This window comes from Leptonychotes weddellii, chromosome 15 (genome assembly GCF_054177405.1).
Source record: "Leptonychotes weddellii isolate Sample4059 chromosome 15, ASM5417740v2, whole genome shotgun sequence".
NCBI classification, from domain to species: Eukaryota; Metazoa; Chordata; class Mammalia; order Carnivora; family Phocidae; genus Leptonychotes; species Leptonychotes weddellii.
Window position 1 is genome coordinate 40,766,981 of NC_138383.1, and position 23,241 is coordinate 40,790,221.

General features: G+C 59.7%; 1 protein-coding gene across 2 annotated transcripts in view; it reads right to left on the reverse strand.

Annotated features, from left to right (window-relative positions):
- Positions 1–18,012, reverse strand: part of MAP2K3 (mitogen-activated protein kinase kinase 3) — a 29,864-nt gene extending 11,852 nt beyond the window's left edge. The window contains exons 1-5 of one of the 2 annotated variants that reach the window (XM_081805613.1): positions 17,766–18,012; positions 2,250–2,316; positions 1,808–1,856; positions 702–815; positions 374–493 (exon numbers count right to left, since the gene is read on the reverse strand). In XM_081805613.1, the coding sequence (XP_081661739.1) occupies positions 374–493; positions 702–815; positions 1,808–1,856; positions 2,250–2,316; positions 17,766–17,814 (399 nt within the window). In that variant the 5' untranslated portion in view covers positions 17,815–18,012. The remainder of the gene's footprint in view (positions 1–373; positions 494–701; positions 816–1,807; positions 1,857–2,249; positions 2,317–17,765) is intronic. The other variant, XM_006746614.2, reaches the window with a different exon arrangement.
- Positions 18,013–23,241: the final 5,229 nt, after the last annotated feature.

The following is a 23,241-nucleotide window of genomic DNA, read 5'->3' on the forward strand; positions in this document are numbered from 1 at the left end:
CAGGTGATCCCAGAGGCAGACTGAGTACCAGGCCCTGGGTCACATCATCTTTAGCTTCACACGACCTTGTGAGGTGGATACGATGACTGGCCTCGTTACACAGAGAAGGAAACCGAGGGAGGAAGCAGGAGAGCCACGCAGCCTGGGTCCTATGAGCTCTCCAGAACCCCGCACGTGCTGTCTTACTCCCTCGGTGCCTAGCACCCGGCACACACAGGGGCGCTGAGCCAGCGTCTGCTGGGGGCCCAGTGAGCAACAGCGGACGGCGGGGCAGCCGGACGGGGCGCAGGTGTGCAGAGCGAAGCGGGGGGGCAGTCTGCGCGCCCAGCCTGCAGCCCAGCCCCCACCTCCCACCCACCCAGCAGGGCCGCACCTCTCTGAACAGGGCCCCATAGAAGGTGACGGTGTAGAAGCAGTCGACCGTGCGCATGTTGATGTCCAAGTCCATGAGCAGACGCTTCTGCTCCTGTGAGTTCACGGTGGCCCGGATCCGCTGCGGGACAGAGGGCTACGGTTCAGGGGCCATGCGGCAGAGGGCGACCACCCCCCACCCCTTGCAGGAGGACTAGGAGCTCCAAGGGGTACCCAGGGGCCGTACCACAGGCTCAGCCCCCGTGCCTCCTCCAGGAAGCCTCCCAAGTGTCCCCTGGCCCAGAGCTCCCTGGCTGGGCTGGGCGGGGCCAGCGCGGGGCCCTGCTCACCTTAACGGCCATGATGGTGTCGCTCTGGTTATGCCGCACCTTCTCCACCACCCCGTAGGCCCCACGGCCCAGCTCCGAGATGGTCACCAGGTCATCAGCCTCCACCTCAAAGTTCTTGGGGGACAGAAAAAAGAGAGGCCACAAGTCAGGAGAGTGCTGGGGCAGCAGAAAGAGGAAAGAGCCAGTTAGATCTGAGCTCGAAGCTTACACGAACCACCTTCTGCTGTGTGACCTGGGGCGAGTCACTCCACCTCTCGGACTCACGCCGCTCTCCATAAAAGCACAGGCCAACGTGCAAGGCTACTGCACGGGATAAATTCCACCGCCTATGAAATGCCCCCAGCCGGCACACGCTCTGGAGCTCCAGAGATGCCCTTTCCCTCTTGCCCCGCACGCCATTCAGGTGTGGGACGGAATCATGCATTCACCCAGTATTCGGAGTCCCTACTATGTGCGCCTTCCTGTTTTAGGCACGACAGACAGAGAGACCGGAACAAAGGTCTTGCCCTCACGGTGAGCAGTGTCACCCGAGGCCACCTGCGCTCCCTCCTGCCCTCTGCTGTACGGCAGACAAGAAAGCTGGGCATGGCCCACTGACACGTATCGGGAGGGAATGAGCCTGGGATGGGCTGTCAGCCACAGTGGGTCTCTGCCTGTGCGGGAAGCACAGTCCCTGAGCCAGGACCTCAGTCCCTGGTGAGCGAGCCGTCAGGAGGTGCGTGTGCAAGGCAGGTGCCCAGGGGCTGCTTCTGAGGCTAGAGCCGGGAGTCCGCACGTTCGACACACCATTCCCACAGTGATGTGAGCACCGGTGGCCCCAGGACCCCAACTCTGAGATCGGGAAACTTCATGGCAGCTCGGGCTCTCCAGGCCCCGTGAGGCAGGCCACTGTCCCCATTCCAGATGAGAGGGTCTGAGAGTGGCCAGCCCAGGGCCACACAGCCAGCATCTGGGGAGGGAGGCTGCTCTCCAAAGCCCAGCTCCTTCCACCACCCACGGCCACCTCCCCGTGGCCCTACAGGGTCAGCGTGGGCCCGCTTGTCACATGAAAACACTGAGGTTCCGACCCCCAAAGGCCCCGGCCCAGGTGCGCAGCCAGCACCTACCCTGTCTCCGATGGTGATGAAGGTCCGGGAGTCAAGGTTCCGGGGGGGTCTGTGGGGAGGAAGCAGACCCCATGAGCCTCAGAGAGAAGCAGCAAACCAGCCTGGCAGAGGAGCCAGAGACCCGTCCCGTCCCCGAGGGAGGCGGTGCTCCTCCAGGCAGCTAGGCTCAGTCACCGAGCCCCTGCTGTGCCGGATGCAAGGCGTGGTCACACAGACGTGGCCAGAGCCTCACCCTTCCATCTCTGAGGTGGGCAAGAAAGGGCACACAGCGCAGATGTGTGATGCCTGGGAGCCCCCGTGGCCACCCCCGCCCCGGGGCCCAGTTCATAGGAGGTGCTATCCGGGACACGCTGCCCCCACCCCCCTGCCTGCTCCCCTCCCCTGGGCCCCCTCCAGGAAGCCTCTCCAGGCTGAGCCAGGGGGGAAACTGAGGTAGACTCACGTGGGGTTGGGTACGGGCGGCTTGGACACGAAGGATATCCGTATATCCTTCTTCCTTTTGGATTTCCCTAAAATGGAGAGAAGGTGAGGCATCTGGTCAATGCTCAGTCTATTGACATCCCTAGGGCACTCCTAGGCTGGACAAACCTGGGGTCAGAGATGACCCAGGCCCCCTGCCCTCAAGGGGCCGCGAGGACAGATACAGGTGCTGAGGGTCAGTGGGGCAATGCTCTGAGGGGGGCCTGGAGCCTCTGGGCACCCAGAGGATGTCCCTGGCTCAAGCCCCACTGGCCCTCCTGGAAGCTGGCCTTGGGTAGTCAGCCCACAACCGCCCGAGGGAAGATGGTGCATCCAGAGTGTACCTCCAAGGAAGGTCGCTCCATCGCAGATCCGCCCCCACGGGGCACACATCAGGCTACCACTGGGCACCCCCCGAGGGAGCAGGGCCGGGTCCGAGCAGCCAAAGCCCTTCCCAGGGCCTCTGCCCCCACGCCCTGCAGAAGCCCTGCGTCCTAAGTGCCTGGTAAGGGCCGAACTGTGCCCCTCCCACATCCGTGTCTTGAAGTCCTAAGCCCCGGTACCTCAGAGCGTTACGCTAACTTGGAGATGGAGTCTTTACAGAGATGATCAAGTTAAAATGAGGTCATGAGGGTGGGCTCTAATCCAATAGGACTAGTGGCCTTAGAAAAGGAGAAAGGCGGACACAGAGACAGATATGCACAGATGGAAGACGATGTGAGGAGACATGAGGGGGGAAGACGGCCATCTGCAAGCCAGGGAGTCCCTAAGGAATCCAGAAGCTAGGAGAGAGGCCTGGAACGGGCCCCTCCCTCACAGCCTCAGAGGGAGAACCAGCCCGCCAGCACCCTGATGGGACTTCTGGCCTCCAGGACGGTCAGACAGGAAGTGTCTGTGAAGCCCCCAGCCCGTGGTGCGAGCAAACTGACGCGGCCTCCTTCTCCCACTGTGGCACTAACCTTGGTGGGGGGCCTCTGAGGCACACAGAGCTCCTTTCAGGTCCCACCTCTGCGGCCCACCCCTCTTCTGAGCTTCCCTTTGCTCATCTGTCACCTCAGGGGTGGCTGGGAAGTTCGGACAGACGCAGGCTGGGGACTCGCTGGCCGAAGCCTGGTGCCCGGCACTCTGCCAACTGCACAAAGTTCTTGCCTTTGCCGCCCCCCCACAGGCGCCCCGGCAAGCCGCTTCCCTCCCCAGGGCACCGGGCAGGCTCCTAAGGGCGGGAGAGGGGCGTCGCCTCTCCAGGACCCCATGCCCACGCCTGCTGGGCTGGCTGAGAGAGGGTGGCCGGGTGCCCAGCGTGCGGCCAGTGCTAGGGGAGAACCGGCGTCGTGGCGCGCTGCCCGTGGCGCGCTGGCCGTGGCGTGTTGGCCGTGGCGCGCTGGCCGTGGCGCGCTGGCCGTGGAGGGCTGGCCACCGCAGAGGAAGCCTTCAGCAGTGCTGCGCTCTGAGAAAGGTGCAAGGCATCTCCCGGGCAGGAAAGCCAGGGCGGGGGACATCAGGGAGCCCACTGGTGAGGAATGAGGCAGCTTGAGTCCACGGCGCCTGCTCCCAGGCAACGGGACCAGAGGTCCACTGTCCAGAGGAGGGAAGTGATGTGCCCAGGTCACTGAGAATGCGGGTGGCAGAGGTGGGACTTGACCATGAGTCCCCGCCTGCCAGGCGCGTAGCCCTGATGTCTGCTCTGCCCTCCACACCCACCTCACACCACCGGCCATCCAGGGAACTGGGAGCTGCCCCGGGCCCGGAACCACAGGCCATGAGTGTGCACAGCACATTGGGAGAACGGGACCCCGGAAGCCACCTCTGAACCGGGTTCAAGATGCAGCTTCTACCACATCCTGCTGTGTGGCCTCAGTGCCCCATGTGTGACCCTGGCTTGGAGGCCCATATACTTGGACCCAGCAGCCAGGCAGGGCCTGACACCACTGTCAAGTGATGGGATGGGGTTGTTACTGCCGCCGGGAAGATGAGGCCTGGCCCCAGCTGTCCTCAGAGCTAGATGAAATGTCACAAAATAGAACAGCCCCGGTGGGGATGGGGTCCCAGGGTCTGCATCGGCGTGGGTGGGCAGAGCACTGGGGGTGGTGCAGGCGGGCACCTGCAGCCTCTCCACGGAAGCCCCCCAAGGCCCCCCAGATGCCTGGCTCTGAGGTAGGTCTGCTAGGCCCTGGCAGCCAAAGGCCCGGACCCAGGTGGTACCCCAACGGCACCGTCCTCAACTCCAGAGCCAGGGGGAGCCCTGCTCACTCCACGCTGGCCCCAGCTCTTGGGGCACCTCTGTAACCAGATCATGTGCTTTCTCTGCCCCAAATTCAAATACCACCTTTGCCCCTTAGAGGCCGGGTGCCCTTCGGCAAGTCCCCATTCTTCTCTGAGCCCCAGTATCCTCACCCAGACAAAGGGGATCAAAACAGCACCTAGTTGCTTCTTATCACATAAAGCACTTAGAGCAGCAGCCTGCTGCCATCGGCAGTACTTGATCCCCCAGCCCAGGCGGGTCCCGGAACAACCCGGCGGCCGCAGGAACCAGGGTGCCACCATCCGCTCCCCTGGCACGGGGGTAGACCAGCTGCCTAATCATGAGCTCATATGTGTGGTTGTTGTTGGTCTGGGTTTCGTTAAGATTTATGTATTTATTTGAGATAGAGAGAGAGGAGAGCACACAAGTGGGAAGAGCAGAGTGAGAGAGAGAGAATCCCAAGCAGACTCCTCGCCGAGCGCCCAGCCCAGCACGGGACTCGATCTCACAACCCTGAGATCATGACCTGAGCCAAAACCCAGAGTCAAACGCTTAACCGACTGTGCCACCCAGGTGCCCGTGTGAGGTGTTTTCATCCCATTTTACAGATGAGGCAACATGGCCAGCTGTCAGGGGCCCGTGGGTCTCTCTCTTGTCCAGCAGCAGCCTGCTAGCCACACAACTGGCCCTTCCCATCTATTCCAAATGTTCTGACAACCCTAGAGGGAGGAGTTCTTAGCCTGCCTTTACTGGAGGAAACAGAGATGCTGCACAGTGAGTCAGGGGTCTGGCCGGGAGCTGCTCCCGGATCTGGTGACTCGGAGACCACACTCACTGGGCCAGGCCAGCCGCTCACGGCACCCTCTCCTGCTGGGAGCTTCTCCTTGTAGGGGGAGGGATGGGCCTGCTGTCCTCCCCACAGGGAGCACTGTAACGTCTGCTGAACAGGAACCCAGAGGCATCCCTGGGTTTCCCAGGGCCCAGCACATTCTACATGGCAAGAGGAAAACAGAAAAGCCGAGGTGTCCAGGCCCGTCAGTTCCTACGGCCCCTTCTGTGCTGCCCTTGGGTCAGACTAAGTCACCACTGACCTCTGGCACGGGGACGGGGGCCCTGAGCTGCAGGGCCCCAGGCCTGAGGGAGGCCACTGGTCAGGCCAGTGTTGCTAACACTGCGTCTGACATGCGGCAGCCTGAGCAGTCCGGCTCTGACCCCCGCCGCTGAGACGGGCCATGGTACCCTCCTCTCGGCCCATCGAGTCCTGCGTCTCCGAAAGAGAAGGCGCGCGCCCCGACAAGGCGGGCTCAGCCGCTAGGTGCTCGGCACAGGCTAGGCGCACAGTAGGTAGGCCTACATGATGGCCCACAAGTGGTCACTATGGTTATTACAAGCCTCTCCACAGAGGTGATAAAAAGCCACCCGTGCAATAGAATTATTGGGAGCTTTTATTCTTCACTTGAAGCTTTTTGTAACCAGAAAGTAAAACATCTTATGTTAAAAATGAACAATCCAGGAATGCCTGGGTGGCTCAGTCGGCTGAGCGTCTGCCTTCGGCTCAGGTCATGATCTCGGGGTCCTGGGATCGAGTCCCGCATCGGGCTCCCTGCTTCTCCCTCTCCCTATGCTGCTCCCTCTGCTTGTGCGCGTGTGCGTTCTCTCTCTCCCCATCTCTAATAAATAAATAAAATTAAAAAAAACTGAACAATCACTCGGGGGTCTCCTGGGGCTCACAGCAACACCCCTCCGTGCCCTAGCTGCTCTTGGCCCTACCTCACCTTTGTCCGGCCCAAACCTACACACCCATCCCCCACCCTGGCATCTGCAAATGTCGTGAGATGGGCTCCCCCTCAGCAGGCCTCAGTTTCCCTAACCGTCAAGGCAGCCTCTGTGCCTGTGGCCGGGCCGGGCGGGTGAGGGCCACGTAAGGAGGAACGAGGCACTCGGGACATGTGAGCTGCCACTTGCCCCTCCTTCTGAGCCTGGGCCGGGCCAGAGGCTGCTCCAAGCACGCGGGCTGGGTGGGCAGACAGAGCAGGGTCCTGGCCCTCTCACCTAGCTGCCCGTCAGGGTCACCGGGCCTGTGTCTAGAGTGACATGGGCTCTGTGGGGCAGCTCCCCCGCTGTCAGAGGGAGTGGGTGAGGCCACCACGGACACAGCTCCGCAACAGGCCGCAGGCCACCAGCCACCGCCGCTGTCCGCCGTCCACGTCAGTCTGGATCCCGATGGCCAGGCAGCCCAGGCTGCCCAGGTGTGGGCCCGATGTGATGACCGTCACCACAACAAACAGAGGTTCACAGGCGGCCACCAGCAAACCACAACAGGCCTGCCAGCCTCAGCCCGCAGGGCCTCTGGCACCGGTCGGCCCAGTGCCAGGCATCTGTGTGTCCTCAGCCTTCACCAGCCTCCCAGCAGTACCACAGGCAGAGAACAAGGAACTCGGCCACAGACCTACAGGACAAGAGCACACAGAGAGGCACCCCGGACTCCCCCAACTCCTACCCCTGCCTGGCCCTGCTCTCATCTCCTCCCGCTCACCGTTCCTTGAATAAGCCACCTTCTTTTCCACCACAGCGCCTTTGCATGTTCTGTTCCCTCTGCCTAGAATGTTCTTCCCTGCAACTCCGTCCTAGCTGATATATGATCCTCACCTTTCGCCTAGTCAGAGAGGCTTTCCTGATCGCTCCAGCTAAGCTCCCTTGTCCCTGGCTCTCCCTGGGTCCCACTGGCTTCGCTCCTGTCACGTCCCACAAGTCATGGTTCTACAGTGATTACCTCAGGGGCAGCTAGGAAAATGCTTACGAGCACGGACTCCAGCCAGGCAGCCTGCGTTAAAATTGCGGCTCTGCCACTTCCTAGCTGTGTGCCCTCAAGCAAGGGACTTCACCTCTCTGGGCATCGGAGATCCACGGTGAGCCTAGGGTGATCGGGCGTGTCCTCCGAGGTTACCAGAGCCATCCCGCAGCGGTGCCCGACAGGCGAAGGTTAGACTGAGCCGTCTGCAGACCCCCAGGACTCCAAGTAACACAAGGCCCTCGGCCCGACAGCCACTCTGTACGGGAAAGTGGTTTCCTGTTCCTGTGGTACCGAGGGGGTCAGAGAAGAGGTGCGGCTTGACCAAAGTGACAGAGTGAGTGTCTGGTAGGGAGCAGACATGAAGACAGGCCTGTGTAGCTCCAGAGACCAAACATCAACAGAAAGCCTGAGAGAGGGGTCTCCCCACCCCCTGCGCCGCCCCTGCCCTGAGGCCTCAGGGAGACTGGAAATATACCGGACTATACCACCGGCTCTCAAGGTCCGTCCACGGTGGGAGGGGGATGGGTGGCACACCCCTCACACAGAGCCTGCTGGGGCCTCCACTCACAAAGGGAGGCCCCCACACATCGTCATGTTTAGTCACAACCCCTGAGTCCCATGACAAAAACAACACCGGCTGCTCCCAATTTATTACTTCCGCCCCCTACCTTTGGGGTATTTTGAGTGCTTCTTGAGCTTTCCAATTCTACTGGAGGAGTCCTAGGCCCGGAGTGTCCGGGCCCGCCCTGGAGATGTGGGAGGCCAGGCGGCCCAAGGCCATCTGTGCTCCCTCCCAGCCCCTGCCCCACTTAGCTTGTCACCTCTATCCTATGCGGGTCCCTGAGAGAAAGTTCAACTGGGCCCACCTACTCCTACCGTACAGGTGGCTAACGGATAGCTGATGTTTGTTGGCTCTCACGAGCCAAGGCCCGTGTCCCCCGCTTGATCTTCATGATCTCTGCTCACTGCAGACATCACACCAGCCCCAGCTGCTCTGTGGGTGAGTCCAGATGAAGCTCTCAGAGCACCCAGGTCACAGACAGGACCACTGAGGCTCAGAGACGTTAAGCAGGAAGCCAGACACTCAATCCCACATATGTCTGAGGCTGGAGTCTCCACCCCCTGGTATCCCCCCTGCAAAGCGGCCCCAGAGGAGCTTTTGGGGGCCACCACCACCGAGTGCTGGTGGGGAGCGAGGACAGACCTGGCTCCCCCAGGCAGGCGGCCAGCCGGGTCCCTAGCGCTGCGGCGCCCTGTCCCCAAGGTCCTAGAACAGACGAAGGGCTCTCATTTACTGAGCACCAGGCGTGTGGCACCTGCCCAGGGCACCGTGTGCTCCATCCCACAGGTGAGCGACAGGTTCTGCCGTGGGGGGGGCCACTTAACCCCCCGGCCCTGCCCTCTCTCCTGCTGTGTGCTGGCCACCGGGGCAGGCGGCCCTGGCCTCCGAGGCCCTCGGCACCCCCCTTTCCCTCCACCTCCCAGGGCCTTCCTCAGCCGCAAAGCAGGTGGGGAGCGGTCAGTGCTGGCCACCTCACAGCATCCGTCCCTCCTGCAACGAAGAGCTGGGACCCCGCCTGCAGTCACGCTCCAACCGCCGACCCGGGCCCAGGTCTGCAGGGGGTGCCACTGCCATCTAGTGAGTAGGGGCCGGAGATGCTGCTCCACAACCCACAATGCACACCCAGCCCGGACAACCGAGAACAATCCGGCCCAAAACGGCAACAGCGCCGGGGCTGAACCCGCGGCTGACGGAGAGACAGGACCACAAGCAAACAGCAAACTAACAAAACCCATACGTGTGATGTTTACACAGAATGCCAAGCATGCCAAGTGCTCTGAAGAATAAAGGAAGCTGGGACAGGGGCCTCTCCGAGCCGGGATTTAAGCCGAGGCTGACACAGCAGGCAAGGAGGAGGGAAGGTCTAGAGCCAAGAGGGCCAGACACAGGAGACAAGTGCAGAGGGACTCGGTCCGAGAAGATGGAGGGAAGGGGGCCAGACCAGCGGGTGTGGGGACGGAGGCCTGCTCTCACGTGGGGTGCAGGGCCCAGAGGGCTCAGAGTCCGCCCCCGTGGTGCCGACAGTTGCGTGAGCTCACACGGCCACCACGGCGAAGGCAACTGGGCACTATCCAAACGCCCACCTCCAGGAACTCATCCCTAACATACCACTCCCCCAAGAGATAAAGAATAAACAGCCGCCAACATTTGGTGAGTGCCTACTGTGTGCCTGGCCTGTGCTAAGCATCTAATGAGATCTCCCTGGATCCCCTCACAAGCCCAAGAGGCAGGCATGAACGGGATCTCCATTTTACACACGAGGGCCCTGAGGCCCAGGGTCTGGAAAACCGAGAGACTGGCCTAGGGAACTGGCCAGGGTCCAGCAGGCTCCTGGGCAGGCTGACAGGCTGAGTGCTCTCCATGCAGGGGGAGGCGCGCAGACCTTGTGAGAGAGAAAGATGGTCTCTTCACAGAGGAGTCCAAGGAGCAAGAAACCGCCTTTCTGCACCTTTGAGATTCTCCTAAGCACATGCAGTGTCAGTTAGTTAAATGTAAGAATTTAAATAAAAGAACAAGAAAGAAAGAAGCCCCGTGTAAACGGTGTCCTGGGCTGCTGCAGGTCTGGGCCTCGGGCTTCTCCTCCATGTGAAAGGGGGAGCCAGGCGCAGCAGAGTCCCTCGTGGGGGCGCTCAGCGCGGAACTGGATGGTGTCCCAGAGGCTGGCCAGTGCGACGCTGCGGCCAGGGACCTGGAGACTTGCACAGGGTCACATGCCAAGACTCGAACACAGACCCCAATTTCCCAGGCCCCCAGATCCTGGCTCCGCACACCTCACCCGCAGCCATGGGAGCATCTCCCAAGCCACCGGGCCAGAGGCTGACGGACCGTGAGCACAGAAGGACAGGCTGTGGCACCAGGAGACCTGAGCTGCTGAGCGGCCGTGTGACCACGGGCAAGTCACACCCCCTCCCTGAGCCTGTTTCCTCCCCTGATGTTCTGCGGAGTGCAATGGCCTTGACCTCCAGGACAGGGTGAGCACTAGTCAGGGGTTGTTAAGACAGACCTGGGACAGACCTGTGTGACCTTGGGCAAGTCACTCTGTCTAGGCCGGTATACTTGTAAAACTCAGGGACGACAACACACTGTGTTGCTGGGTAACCACGACAGCTGAATGAGACAGTGCGCATAAAATGTCTGGCACAAAACGGGTCGGATCAGTGGCCATCCTGACCCAAAGGCCTTCAGTCACCGAGGTGGGCCCCGGACTGCCAAGTGAGCCCCTGGACTGCAGAGCCCAGGCTTCAAGAGCCTGTGACGAGGGAGGGACATTCCCGCAGTGACACTTAACCTTCCCAGGGCCTAGGGGAGACAGGACAGTCCTCTAGCTCGGGCTCATGGGCTGAGCTGCCACAGGTCTCCACTTGGGGCCACTGTACGGTCACCCAGGCCACCAGGGGGCACTGCCGGGCCCCACGCTCCTGCTCCCGCAACAGGGTAAAAGCGCCTTTCCTTAACAAAGGCCATTCTCGCTTTTAGTATCATTTGCATTGAAACAAAATCTTACAAAACATGGGGCCGAGTGGGTAGAAGACCTAAAAAAGTATTCTTGGTGGTAAAAAGGCCAATACGTAGCTCAGGTTCCAAATCAGCACTGAATGGGTGCCTAAGGTGTCCCTGAATTTGAGAGGTCTCATCACCTCACTCTCAACAGCAGCCTGAGAGGTGTTGTCCTTCCCTTCGTTCAGATGAGAACACTCAGGCCCGGGAGGTCACCAAGGCAGCTGGGGCAGAGCTGGGCCTGGAGGCAGCCCCTCCCCCCCGGAAGGGCCCACAGGCTCACCCAGCAAGGGTCCCCCCGCACCACCCTGGGGTCTGCCCCAGGCAGCTGGGCTAGGGCGGGCTGTGCCACTAGCAGGAAGGCCAGGGGTAAAGCAGAAGGCCAAGACACGGACGCGCTGAAGGGCAGGGAGGGCAGGGAACATTCCCCCTGCGGTCTGGAGGCCACCACCACGCACGGAGCACCTACTTCGTGGGCGCACAGAAATGCTCCTCAGCTCTCTCTGTGCTTCCTGAGAGTACCTGGACATCTCCGCTGACATCCAAGGCCCTTCACCGGCCACCTCCCGCCCACTGGCTTGCGCAATCCTTAGGACACGCCTGGGAAGCTGGGGGCAGTCACGCAGGGACGCGGAGGAGGGAGTCGGGGCTGTCAGGTTCAGCCGCACTGGCCGAGCACCGCACACTTGGGGCCCGGGGCCGTCAGCCCCACCGAAAGCCGCCAGCCCCACCGAGCCGCAAGAACAGCTACAGACACTCATCTCCACGAACCCTGAGCCGGCCCCCGTACTCAGCACTTCCACACACCAGTGCAGTGAATCCTTGCCACAACCCTGCAATTTCGGTTCTAGGATCGTCCCCATGATACAGACTGAGGCCACACAGCTCGTGAGTGGGGGAGACGGGCATGAACCCAGCCTCTCCCCACCCTCTCAAGGGCTACGAGCTTCACTATGCCCCTGGTACATTAGAACTCAATTTCAAAAACTAATAAAGACATGATTAATACAGGGGGCGCATGGGTGCTCAGTCGGTGAAGCGTCTGCCTTCGGCTCAGGTCATGATCTCGGGGTCCTGGGATCGAGTCCTGCACTGGGCTGCCCGCTCAGCGGGGAGTCTGCTTCTGCCTCTCCCTCTGCTCTCCCCCTGTGGTTGTGCTCGTGCGCTCTCCCTGCCCCCCGCAAATAAAATGAAAAAAACAATGATTAATACAAAAGTCAGGGCAGTTATTAGGGAGGTACAATTCTGGGGGGTACAATGGGGCACAGTAATGTTCGATTTCTTTAGCTAGGTATTGGGTACACAGATTTCATTTTATTTTTATTCATTAAAATACAGAAGTACATTTTATATATCCTTTTGGTGTCTGTGATATATTTACAATTTAAAAGTTTAAAATGACTGGAAGTCCCCACCTGCCGGTGGGCTCAGCCAGGACACATCAACAGGGTCAGTGCAGAGCCGCCCAGGAGCAGGGCACCAGCTGGGAGAAGGGCAGAGAAGCCAGGAGGGCCCCCGATATGGTAGCTCAGCCGTGACACCCCAGAAAGGGACCCTCGGGGCAGGGAGAGGGTGACAGGAGCCTTTCAGGGGGAAAGAGGGGACAAAAGCCCTTCAGGGTGAGCCTGGTGACCCTCTCCCGAGTTGGATACAGCCCCCAGACTTGCTGTCTGTGAGCTGCAGAGGGGCCTACCAGGCTGCCACTGCCCAGCCCTGAATGTTCTTCAGGCCTTTTATATGAAGTGTTTCGGGGTTTCCATGGTCAGCGCTCGGGAGGGCATCTGGAGAAGCAGCCGGGCAAGCAAGCCTGACTCATGTGGGCCATGCCAAGAAGGCAGGCCAAGGCGAGGCATGGATGGTCCCCGGAGGGCTGGAAGCCCCAACATCAGGAGCTGAGCTCAGGGCAGGCCTGCCCCATCGCCCCATCTGGTGGCATCTCCTGTGCTGCCCCGCAGCTTCTTCCTCCGGGACGAACAGTGACACACGGCACCCCTCCTGAGACCCTGACAATACTCCGCATGGCCGCCAAGGCCCTGCACCCAGCCAGGCCCTGCATCCCAACTGCTCCCCCTCACCTTGGCCCCCTGTCCATCGACACAGCTGACCTTGGATCTGGACCCTCAGAACCACGACTCCCAAGGCCTCCTCCTGCTCCTCAGGTGGAGCGCTGAGAGTCAGGGTGCTCCTCGCTCAGCCCTGTACCCCCACAGCCAGCACCTTGTCTGGCACTGATGAAGTTCTACCAACTGAGGGGCTGGCCCATGCTCCTGATTCCCCGCCCCACTCTTCCCTGTGCTCAGGGGAGGCAGACCTGCAGAAAGAGGCCAGCCCCCAGTCCTCTCTGTTCCCCACAGGCCCTCCCCAGGAAGGCCCAAGAGGCAATGGGAGGCCCCAGCTCCAGCCTGGAGACCAGCGGGGAAAGAGCCTGGTACATTCTAGCTGGCATTACAGGACCCTGCAGCCAGAGTCCTCATGTCATAGGGCTTACGAGCCCATCTCCAGAGGTCACGGTCCTATTTACTCACGCATCAACGAACACCAGCCATGACCATAACAATAAGAACATAATAACAGATGCTGCTCATTAGACAGACACTGTCTCCAGTCTTTACCACCACCCTGCAAGGGAGGAGTGTTTACTCCCACGTTACAGAAAAGGAGACTGAGGGTCAGAGAGAGCACAAGAGGAAGTCAGGAAGCGGTGAAGTGAGTCAAAATTTGAACACAGGCCTGTCAACCCCCTGAGCCCAGGCTCTGCACCTCCTTCCTGTCTTGCGGAGGTTCTTTGGGGACTGAGGACAGTCTTCCTGGCCCACTACCTAACACTTAGCAAGACTGGAATGAGGCTGTCTGCATCCATCCTTGCGGATGCCAGCAAGACAGGCAGGTAAGGTCCCTGTTCCCAGTCTTCAGGTGAGGAAACTGAGACCTCTCATTGGAAAGGTGGGTCATGCGCAGGGCACTGAAATCATTTACAGAGTGCAGTGAATGTAACTAGGCCAACATCACACAGCAGAAGAGCATGCCCTGGAATTTGACCACGGTCACCTCTCCACACCAGGAGCTCAGGGCCACCCCATACCATCTCTCCTCCCCGGCCTCCCAGAGCCCCCAGCAGCCCCAAGGATTCCCTGGGCCCAGGGCAGCAAACAGCCAGCACCACCTGCTTCTGTTCTGTGAGCAAGAGGAAGCAGGGCCCTTGCCTAACAGAGGAAGTTCCTGGGCAGGGCGGGAGCAGCGCCAGGAGGGCCTGCCCAAAGGTCCCAGCCTAGCCTGAGGTCCAGGAAGGGGGCCACCTCTGATGCCCATCTGAGGCCTAGATGCTGACCTGCAAGGTCGGGGTCACAGCCCCCCTCCCAACCCACCAGCCAGCAGGCACCGCCCCTTTAAGCAACAGCCAGTTGGGCTGGCATGCCCGGCGGGTGAGTCAGCACCCAGTGCCCGCTGACTCACCCACCGGAAGCCTCCCGCTGCCCCAGCCTTCTCCCCACACAGGCAACTGAGAACTTTGCTCCTTTCAGGCCTGGAGCCATGGGCTGGCTGATAGAGAGTTTCCTGTGCGTCACGCCAGGGGTGGGGGAAGTCCCCAAGGTGTCACCCTCCAGTCTTTCCGACAGCAGGAATGGGACAGGACAGGGGGTTGCGGGGGGGAGACAGTGGCCATGGCAGGCAGGGCCAGGACACCGACGGTGCTCCTGAAGCCTCAGTGTCCCCACCGGGCAGCTGGGAGCCATGTGAAGATCAACCACGACGTGCCTGTGTGGGCGGCACTCACAGTGCAGTGGGGGCAGGGACAGGATGCATATGGTACCCCTAAGGACAAATGCGGCCTGAAGCAGCAGACCCAAACCATGCCAACCAAATGTCCCCCTGACCACTGGCCCCAGCGCCAGCTGCCCTTGGCCTCTGACTCCAGCCAAAGATGGCATGTGGGCAAGGACGCTGGGGAAACCCAGCAGGGCTGTGGGACCTGGCGCCTCATGCACTCACGGAAAACTCCCCAGGCCTGTGGCATAGAGGATGGAGCAGGGCACCAGCTGCGAGGCAGGAAGCTCAAAGGTAAAGCTCCCTGAATGTCAAGTGCCAACCACACCCTGTTTTGTTCAAATTCCTCTGAGAAGGTGGAGAAGAGCACAATGCTGGAGGACCCTGTGCCCAGGATGGGGAAGGCACAGGTGAGGATCCCAGCTCTGTGGACTCAGCCCAGCCACTCCCCCTGTGTGGCCTCAGTTTTGACATCTGTCAAATGGGTCAGACTGCAGTGAAGATAAAATGTGCCAACTGTAAAGGGCTGTGTACGCAAGAGGCATCACCTCTGGCTCAGTCCTTGCTCCAGGTCAGCCTGGACCTGGAGGAGACACGCAGACTAGGCAGAGGCATAATGGAGCATCCCACCAGCTGGGATGGCAGGGTGCGGGCAAGGGGGAGGGGGATCCCCACCAGCTCAGCTCAAGCATCCAGCACAGGAATGGGACATAAAGGAGCACTGGGGAGACCTGTGCAGATCCACAGTCGTGGACAGAGCCCTAGCTGCACGTGTCACAACTGTATGACCTCAGGCAAGGCACTAACCACCTCCGACTCTCCATTTCCTCATCTATAAATGGGGCTGTGAGGAATAAATGGGAGAGCACAGGGAACATGAAAAAAAGCTTGATAAGTGGCAACTCTCAGGATTTTTGGTGGGGGGGTATTATGGCTCCCCACCATATCCTTCCACAGACCCTGAAGAGGCTGACAAGGTCCCTGAGCCTTGCAGAGGCTCCTGACCCTCCATCTAACCCACCCAGCATCATCTATTACCTGGACCCTCAAACTGGAAATTCATCCTCGCTCTCTCTGCAGAGAGGCTCAGAGAGGCCAACACCAGGACTCAAGTCACATAGCACATGGGAATCAAACAGTGCCTCCCCAAATTCCCTTTTCCCTTCACACCCGTGACCCCTCTCCCTTCACAACTCTACAACTTTTATTGTGATGAGGCATTGCCTGCCCGGAAAAGCTGAAAGAGCATTCAAAGACAAACACTGCTTCCAGCCTCCTCCTTCTGCCCATGAAAACACTGTGGCCCAGAGAAGCTGAGGGACCTGCCCTAAGTCCCACAGCACTGACCAAGCTAGAGAAAAGAAGTGTCTGATTTCCTGGTTCTCCAGAGCGGAGAAGCATATGATTTCCCGGTTCCCAAGCTCCACGAGGTCTGTGCAGTCCAAGTCCCTCCCCAACCGCCTCCCCCCTCAAGTGCCTCGAGTTACTCACAGGGGTTGGGCAATGGTCAGGGATCCGGCCTCCCACTTACGTAAGACGTAATTACCCTGCCCACCGGGCCGGCCAGGCTCTGGCCCACAGCCAGCGCAGCCCCTGGCAGCAGGGGCAGAGATGGACCCACACCCTCCCCAGGACCCCACAGGCCCTCCTGCTGCCTGGGCCCCTCCAGAGAAAGAGAGGGAGGATCAAGCCCCGAGGAGAGGTGCACTGAGTAACAACTGTTACCTTTCTCCACCTCACTCTGCAGCTGCAACCCAGACAGAGGCAAGGCCTTGACCCCACATGGCTGAGGCCTTCCCAACAAGGGAAACGGTAACAAGGTGTGGGCAACTGTGCCTGCCTGAGCACCTACTGTGTGCTAGGTGCCCTGCTGCGCTCGTCGCCAACTCACCCATGCTTGCTCGAAACTCTTTAGTTATTTGCTACCTCACATCACACCCAGAAATCCACACAAGGTACGTGTGATTACTCCCATTTTACAGATAAGGAAACTGAGGCCCAGAGATACTCCTGCTGCTGGGGTGAGGCAACAGCAGGTTTAGAGAGCCGGGAGGCAGCCCATTCATTACAGCTATGGCCGCTTTGGAAAGCTCACACAGCCTAGCCTGCTGAGGCTCTGACCTGCCAGAAACATCCCTGCCTCTTCCCTGCACCAAAAAAAAAAAAAAATCCCCCTTTCACCCTCCAAGTTTCACCCCCTCCCCCCGCCCCGCATGACAAATCCTGCTGCTCTGCCACGGCAGCCGCCACCTCAGAAAAATTTCCAGGAAGGCCAGCTACTTGGAGAAGACAAGAGCGAGCCCATTGCACAGTGAGCACCCTGGCCTAGCGGCTGGCCCGGAACCCCGAGGCAGCAGGGGCAAGCCTGGGATGGACCAACCCTGCAGATACTGGGGAACAAAAAGGGGTGAGCTCCCCAAGGGCAGAGAGAAGCTTGCAAGTCAAGACAAGGAGGAGCTGACGGAGAGGGGGGCTGTGTTAGGGTGCAGTGGGAGGCCAAGAGAGGTTCCCGGGGCACAAGGCTGCAGGGCTGCAAGCCCGCCTGGGATGGGGCAACGAGGGGCCTACAAGGATGGAGACAGTTGGGGGAGAGGAGCGAATTTTTAGCTGGAGTGTAGCCAGGGCACCCACACTGCGGGGCGGGGGGGGGGGGGGAGTAGTTTACATTGAGAGTCCCCAGCAGGGCAGCACTGCTGGGGTTCAGCTGGGGAGTCATTTAAATCCCAGCATGGATTCAGCCTTGGGACCAGGGACTGCAAGTGGGGGCTGGGTGAAGGATCAGAGTGAATACCACCTGGATCCAGCTAAGGGACCCAGATTGGGAGAATTCCTGTTCTGGGTGCAGTTAAGGCCTAAATGAGGAGGTCAGAGTGAGGTTTCTGACCTGGAGCGGGGTCATCAGAACGAGATGCTAGCCTGAGTTCGGGTGTGAGAGCAGCCGCAAGGCCTAAACTGGGGGGTCCAGGTGAGGTCTATCTAGGCTGAGACCGAGACCCGAGTGCGGAGGGATTCTGGGCCGCAGTGCTGCCTAGGTCCGGGACGGGCTGCAATGGGATCAGACAGACAGAGGTCGGGGTCCGCAGTCCGGGCCCGACTGGGCGCGGGGGGTCAAGCCGCGCTCCCCACCAGGCGTTCCTACCTTTGGTCTGGGGCATGCTGGCGGGCTGACTGGAGGCGGGCGACTCCATGGTGCAGGCGGGTCCAGGGGCGGCGGCAGGAACTAATCTAGAGGGCGGCAGGCTCTACCCGTGCGGAGAGCGCTCATGGCTGCGGGCAGGGGGCCCGGGCGCGGCGGCGGAGCTGAGGCGGCGGCGGCGACGGCGGCGGCGGCGGCGGCAAGTTAGCGTCCGCGACGGGCGGTGCCGGAGCCAGACTGGGCAGCGCCGCGGGGGCCCCGGCCGGACGGCGCCGACGTAAGCCCCGCCCCTGCACGCCGATTGGCCCGTCAGTCTCCAGGGCCCGTCCCCTGCCTATCAAACGCCGGCCTGCCCTGCCTGTCAAGCACAAGCCTCGCCCCTGCTGGCCCCAAATCGGGCTCCTCCCACTGTCTGTCAAGCCCCGCCTTCCACCCGGGAAACCCGGGCCCACTCAGTCTGGGTCCCCCTCTTAGGCTGGAGCCGGGTCCCTCCCGCTGCCTGTCAAGACGCAAGCCCGCCCACTGCCCGGGACTGGCGGAGCCCGCCTCGCGCCTGTCAGGCACTAGGCCCCGCCCCCGCGCTCGCCCAGCCCCGCAGCGCCCTTCCAGGGCGCTCGGTGGGCCCTCCTGGAGTGCGCAACCTGGGAAAAACCCCACGTATCCTAGGGTGGCGGGAGCGGGAAGGCGGGGTGCTGTGGAGCCGTTAAAGTGCGCCCCCGGGGCGAGACCTGGGTTCAGATCCCTACTTGGCTACTTTCCAGGGGCGGTGACCTTGGGCAAGTCTGGTAACCCCTGAGTCTCAGTTTTCGCCTCTGTGAAAAAGCGACCATAACAGCCCTGCCTCTTGGCACTGCACAGGAGATCGGACCCGGGCTTTAGCAGAAGGTCAATCCTGGTTGACCGAACGTTGCAAAGGGCTTAAGCACAGTGCCCGGCGTGCGCACATTTATTCCCTGCCTCTGCGTCATCCCCCGAGCGCCCGCCGCTGTGTGTCCGGCACCGGGGAACGGGTGGGTTGCAGTGGTGAACTTTGTGGTTCCTAGTGAGACGTCAGTAAACGTAGTTTTAGTGGTTGTGTCTTTACCGCCCCTCGTTCTCTACACGGTGAAGCTGACTCTTGGAGGGAGTAAGGTGGGCCTTTGGTTGTCTTCTCCGCTCTTGGGGCCTCTGTCTGTGTATACAGACTGTATAGTGTATAATGGCAACATAGGCAAGTCCTCCCTTCCGCTCCCACGTGGAGCTAGGGGGATTTTAGGAGCCACTGACCAATCTGGCCCAGGGATCAGGTGATTCAGACAGAAAGCTAGGGCTAGTGAGGGAGGGAAGCGCCTTGCAAAGGTCAAGAGGTCAGCCCCTAGCCTCTGGGCAGGCATGAGTGTGCGGCCTGCCAGGGACCTCACGTGAGGAAAGCAGATTCCACCACCTGCTAGAAGTGCTTGGAGCAGGGAGCTGACCTCTGCTTGCCCATTTGTAAATAGGGGTGATCCCTGCAGGGCCCCACCCACACAATGATGGAGAGGGCCCGATGAGATAAGGAAGGGGGATATGTTATTTACATTATCATTACTCTCTTCCTGCGTCTCTTGCTCACCCTTTCCGGGCAGTGGGTGGAAAGTCATGATCTATGGACTCAGACAGGAATGGGTTCAAATGCCAGTTCTGCCACTTACTAGAAGTCATGGAGCAGTTCCATGCCTCAGTTTAGTGACCTGTCCCATGGGGACACTGAGGCCTCTCTGAAATTGGTTTGTGAACTCAGGCTTGGAAGTGCCTGGCTTAGGGCCTGGCACTTCCTAAATGCCCAGGAAATATTTGTAAATATTCTGCGGGCCACCTCCTCCAGGAAGCCATCTCAGCCTTACCACTCCTGGGTGTGTGGAATGCTCTGTTCCCAATGGGTCATGTGACCCTGGGCTAGTCATTTCACCTCAGGACCCGGTGCTTATCCATCTGTAAAATGGGCACCCAGCAGCAGCTACTTCCCTACCAGGAATGTAAGCCTGGTCCCACAGGTTTTCTAGGCTCAGGCTCCTGCCATCTGCTCGGACTTCCATGCTTCCCCTGCGCCCTGTTCGAGGGTCTCAGTGCTATCCCTTGAATGCGCCAATACCCGTCCTGCCTCGGGCCCTCCGCCCTCACTGTTTCCTCTCTGCCTGGAACCCCTTTCCTCCCAGGATTCCTGTGGTGGTTCCCTTCTAGCCTGCAGGCCTGCACTTAAATGAACTCCTCTAAAAGGCCTTCCTGCTCATGTCCCCAAATCAGTTGTAATTCTCCGCACAGAACTCATGCCACTGATGCCTTTCCTATTTGGTCTGTTTTTTATCCAGCTCTCCCTCGAGACCGTCAGCCCTTCCTGCGCAGGAATCTTGCCAACTCATTCCCTGCCGAAGTCCTGATGCACAGCCCAGGGCCTGGTGCATAGTAGGTGCCTAATAAGTCCTTGAGGACTGAACAAAGGCAGGATGAAAAGCATGCCACAGACATTGATGAAGTGACTCTAGTCCCGTGCCAGCCTCCCAGGCACCCATATGACTCAGACAAGGCCCTTCAGTTGGAGGAGCTGACGGTTAGTCAGGGAGCCTGACAGTCAGCCCAAGAATCACAAAACTCCATGTGGGGTGCTATAAATAGATTCATGAGCAAGAGTCTCAGGAAGGTGCCAGACACCACCTGGGTGAGGTCAGGGAAGGCTCCTCAGAGGAAGTGACTTTGAGACTGGACCGTGAAGGATCAACAGGAGCTTGTCAGGCAGAAAAGCAGAGAGAGTCTCCCTGCGAAGGGCTGGAGGTGCGAAAGGGGCCGCATGCGGGGGCCAACTGGGGCTGCAGAGCTGCATGGCGGCCACGACAGGAAGCACCATGATAGAGCCGCCCCTTCTCCTCTCAGCTAGCTACAGCAGCATGTGCGGGCCACCCTCTGGCCCTCGGGAGCTCGGTAAGGCCGAGGAACTCCGTGATGGCTCAGAAACCAGAAGGAGCATGCGATGGGGTCCCAGCAGGTTGCCTCTTACCCGGAGTCTGAGAAGGAACGTCCCAAACACCCCTCTCTGTAGACTCAGGGAAACTGAGACACAGGGAGGAATTGGGGGTGGCCAAAGTTAGAATGTGGCTGTGAGCCGAGGTGGGAGGGACCCGGGATGACAGAGGACTGGAAAGAGAGGATGGTGGGAACCCAGGACTGGGGAAGATCATTCATTCATTCATTCATTCAACTGTGTATTGAGCACTTACTGTGTGCCTCGCACTGAGGGCACAACATTGAACAAGACAGACACAATTCCCGGCCCTTACCGAGGTGATGGTCTGGTGCGCAAGTCGGGCAAGCAAAATGCCTAGGTTACATCATTATACTCGGTCAGAGGATAAGTGCTATGGGACAAAGGATGGAAGGGGACAGGGACTGTGTCTGGGTGTCGGGACTATACTTTTAAAGACAGAGGTCAGGAAAAGGCTCACTGGAAGGTGACGTGTAAGCACAGAGCTGAGGAGGTGAAGGAGGTGTCATAAGGATGTCTGGTGGAGGGCGCCTGGGTGGCTCAGTTGGTTAAGCAACTGCCTTCGGCTCAGGTCATGATTCTGGAGTCCCAGGATCGAGTCCCGCATCGGACTCCCTGCTCAGCGAGGAGCCTGCTTCTCCCTCTGACCCTCCCCCCTCTCATGTACTCTCTCTCATTCTCGCTCTCTCAAAATGAATAAATAAATCTTTAAAAAAAAAAAAAAGGATGTCTGGTGGAAGAGCATGCAGGCCGAGAGAACAGCATATGCAAAGGCCCTGAGGTAGATGGCTTCTAGGGGAATAACTGTGGCTGGAGTAGTGGGAGATGGGGCGGAGTGCTGTTCTCACCTATATGTACCTCTTGCACTTCTCCAACACACCCACCTGCACAATCAAAACCCCACGAGCCCCCTTGCACACCTAAGTCCACAGAGCCCAAATACACATGCGCACATGAACACAGCAAGGTGCACAAGTGTGAATACGCACGTGGAATGGCCACACGGGTGTAGGCACAGTAACAGACTCAATCCACAGGCACACCACCCTGACACTAGAAGGGGCCTCCGCGGCTTGCTGATACACAACGCCCTCTGGTGACCATTTCTGGCATGGTGGCTGGACGCGAGCGGGTCACTTTATGGCGTCCTGGGCAGAATCAGCCACGCTCTCTACTCCTCCCCCTCTTCTCTTTGCTTCCTGCCCCCAGTTCCTCCACACTGCAGCCCGAGAGAGCCTTCCGAAATACAGAGCGGGCCGTGCTCCAAACCCTGCCAGGGCTCCCTAAGTGGGGAACTTCCCCAGGCGTCATCCCACTGCAGCCACTCCCAGCCCAAGCTTTCCTCCCTGAACCTTTGTTTGCAAAGGCTGTGCCCTCAGCCAGGAAGGCCCTCCCTGCCTTCTCCACCTGACTCAGTCCTACCCCCCTTCAAGGCCCAGGTCTGAAATCAAGTGGGGAGGTTTTCCCTGACACAAAGCCCCAGCATCTCCAGCCCAGCCCTCTCCTCGAGGACCCCGGCTCTGCCTGCCGGCTGCACCCACATCTGCCTCCTCACCGACCTTGTGCTCCGCCAAAGCAGGACCAGCTGGAAGCGGAGCTCTGAGGCAGGGGGAAGGCACTCGGGAAGAGCGTGGCAGCAGGTGGGAGCCTCCTCCTCAGGATCAGGCTCCGAAGTTGTGGTGTGCGGAGGAGAAAACCGAGAGGGAAAGCAGGGGCTCACCTGCCTTATTTAAATTGTCACCACTCTCAAGTATCAAAGGGTGAATCCATCCAAGCTAGAGGACTCTGCCAGCGATTTTTGGAGCACCTACTATGTGCTAATCCCTCAAAACACATCATCTTGTGGACTCACTGTGGTGCAAGGTGCATGAGGACAGTGACTGCTTTGTCATTGCAGAGTCCCCTGCGCCCAGCAGGCGCTCAGTAAACAACTGTGGATTGGAGAAAGGCTCCGAACAGCCCAGCAAGAGGCATGTTATTATCACCATGTCCATTTACCAGAGGAGAAAACTGAGGCCCAGACAGATGTCTAAAGCAGCTAGTCATGGCAGAGCTATTGTTGAAACTGTCAGATGGAGACGGTTTTCTCCGCCTTTTTCTGCTGAGCTTCCATTAAATGGTGTGCAACATCCTTCTCCTGAGCAAAACAAATTGTCCTTGAGCTCCCGCCACTGCTTTCTGGAACAATGCCAAGCTCTTGCTTCTGACGGAGCCCTTGGGTCTGTCCAGCCCAATATTCTGCAGGGATGTGCTCAGAAACCCTGAGGCTGTCCCAGGAACACGTCCAGGGGCCCAGTCCAGAGCCCGCCTGTCCCCAGGTCCTCACACATGGCCTTGCCTGCCCAGGAGGCAGGGACCGGTGTTGACTGACATGCGTCACACTCCAAGACTGAGCTTCGCGTGACCGGTTGAGGTCAGTGTGGTCAGACCTTCATCTGACAGACAAGGAAACTGAGGTCCAAGGCATATTCTCACTGCCGGGAA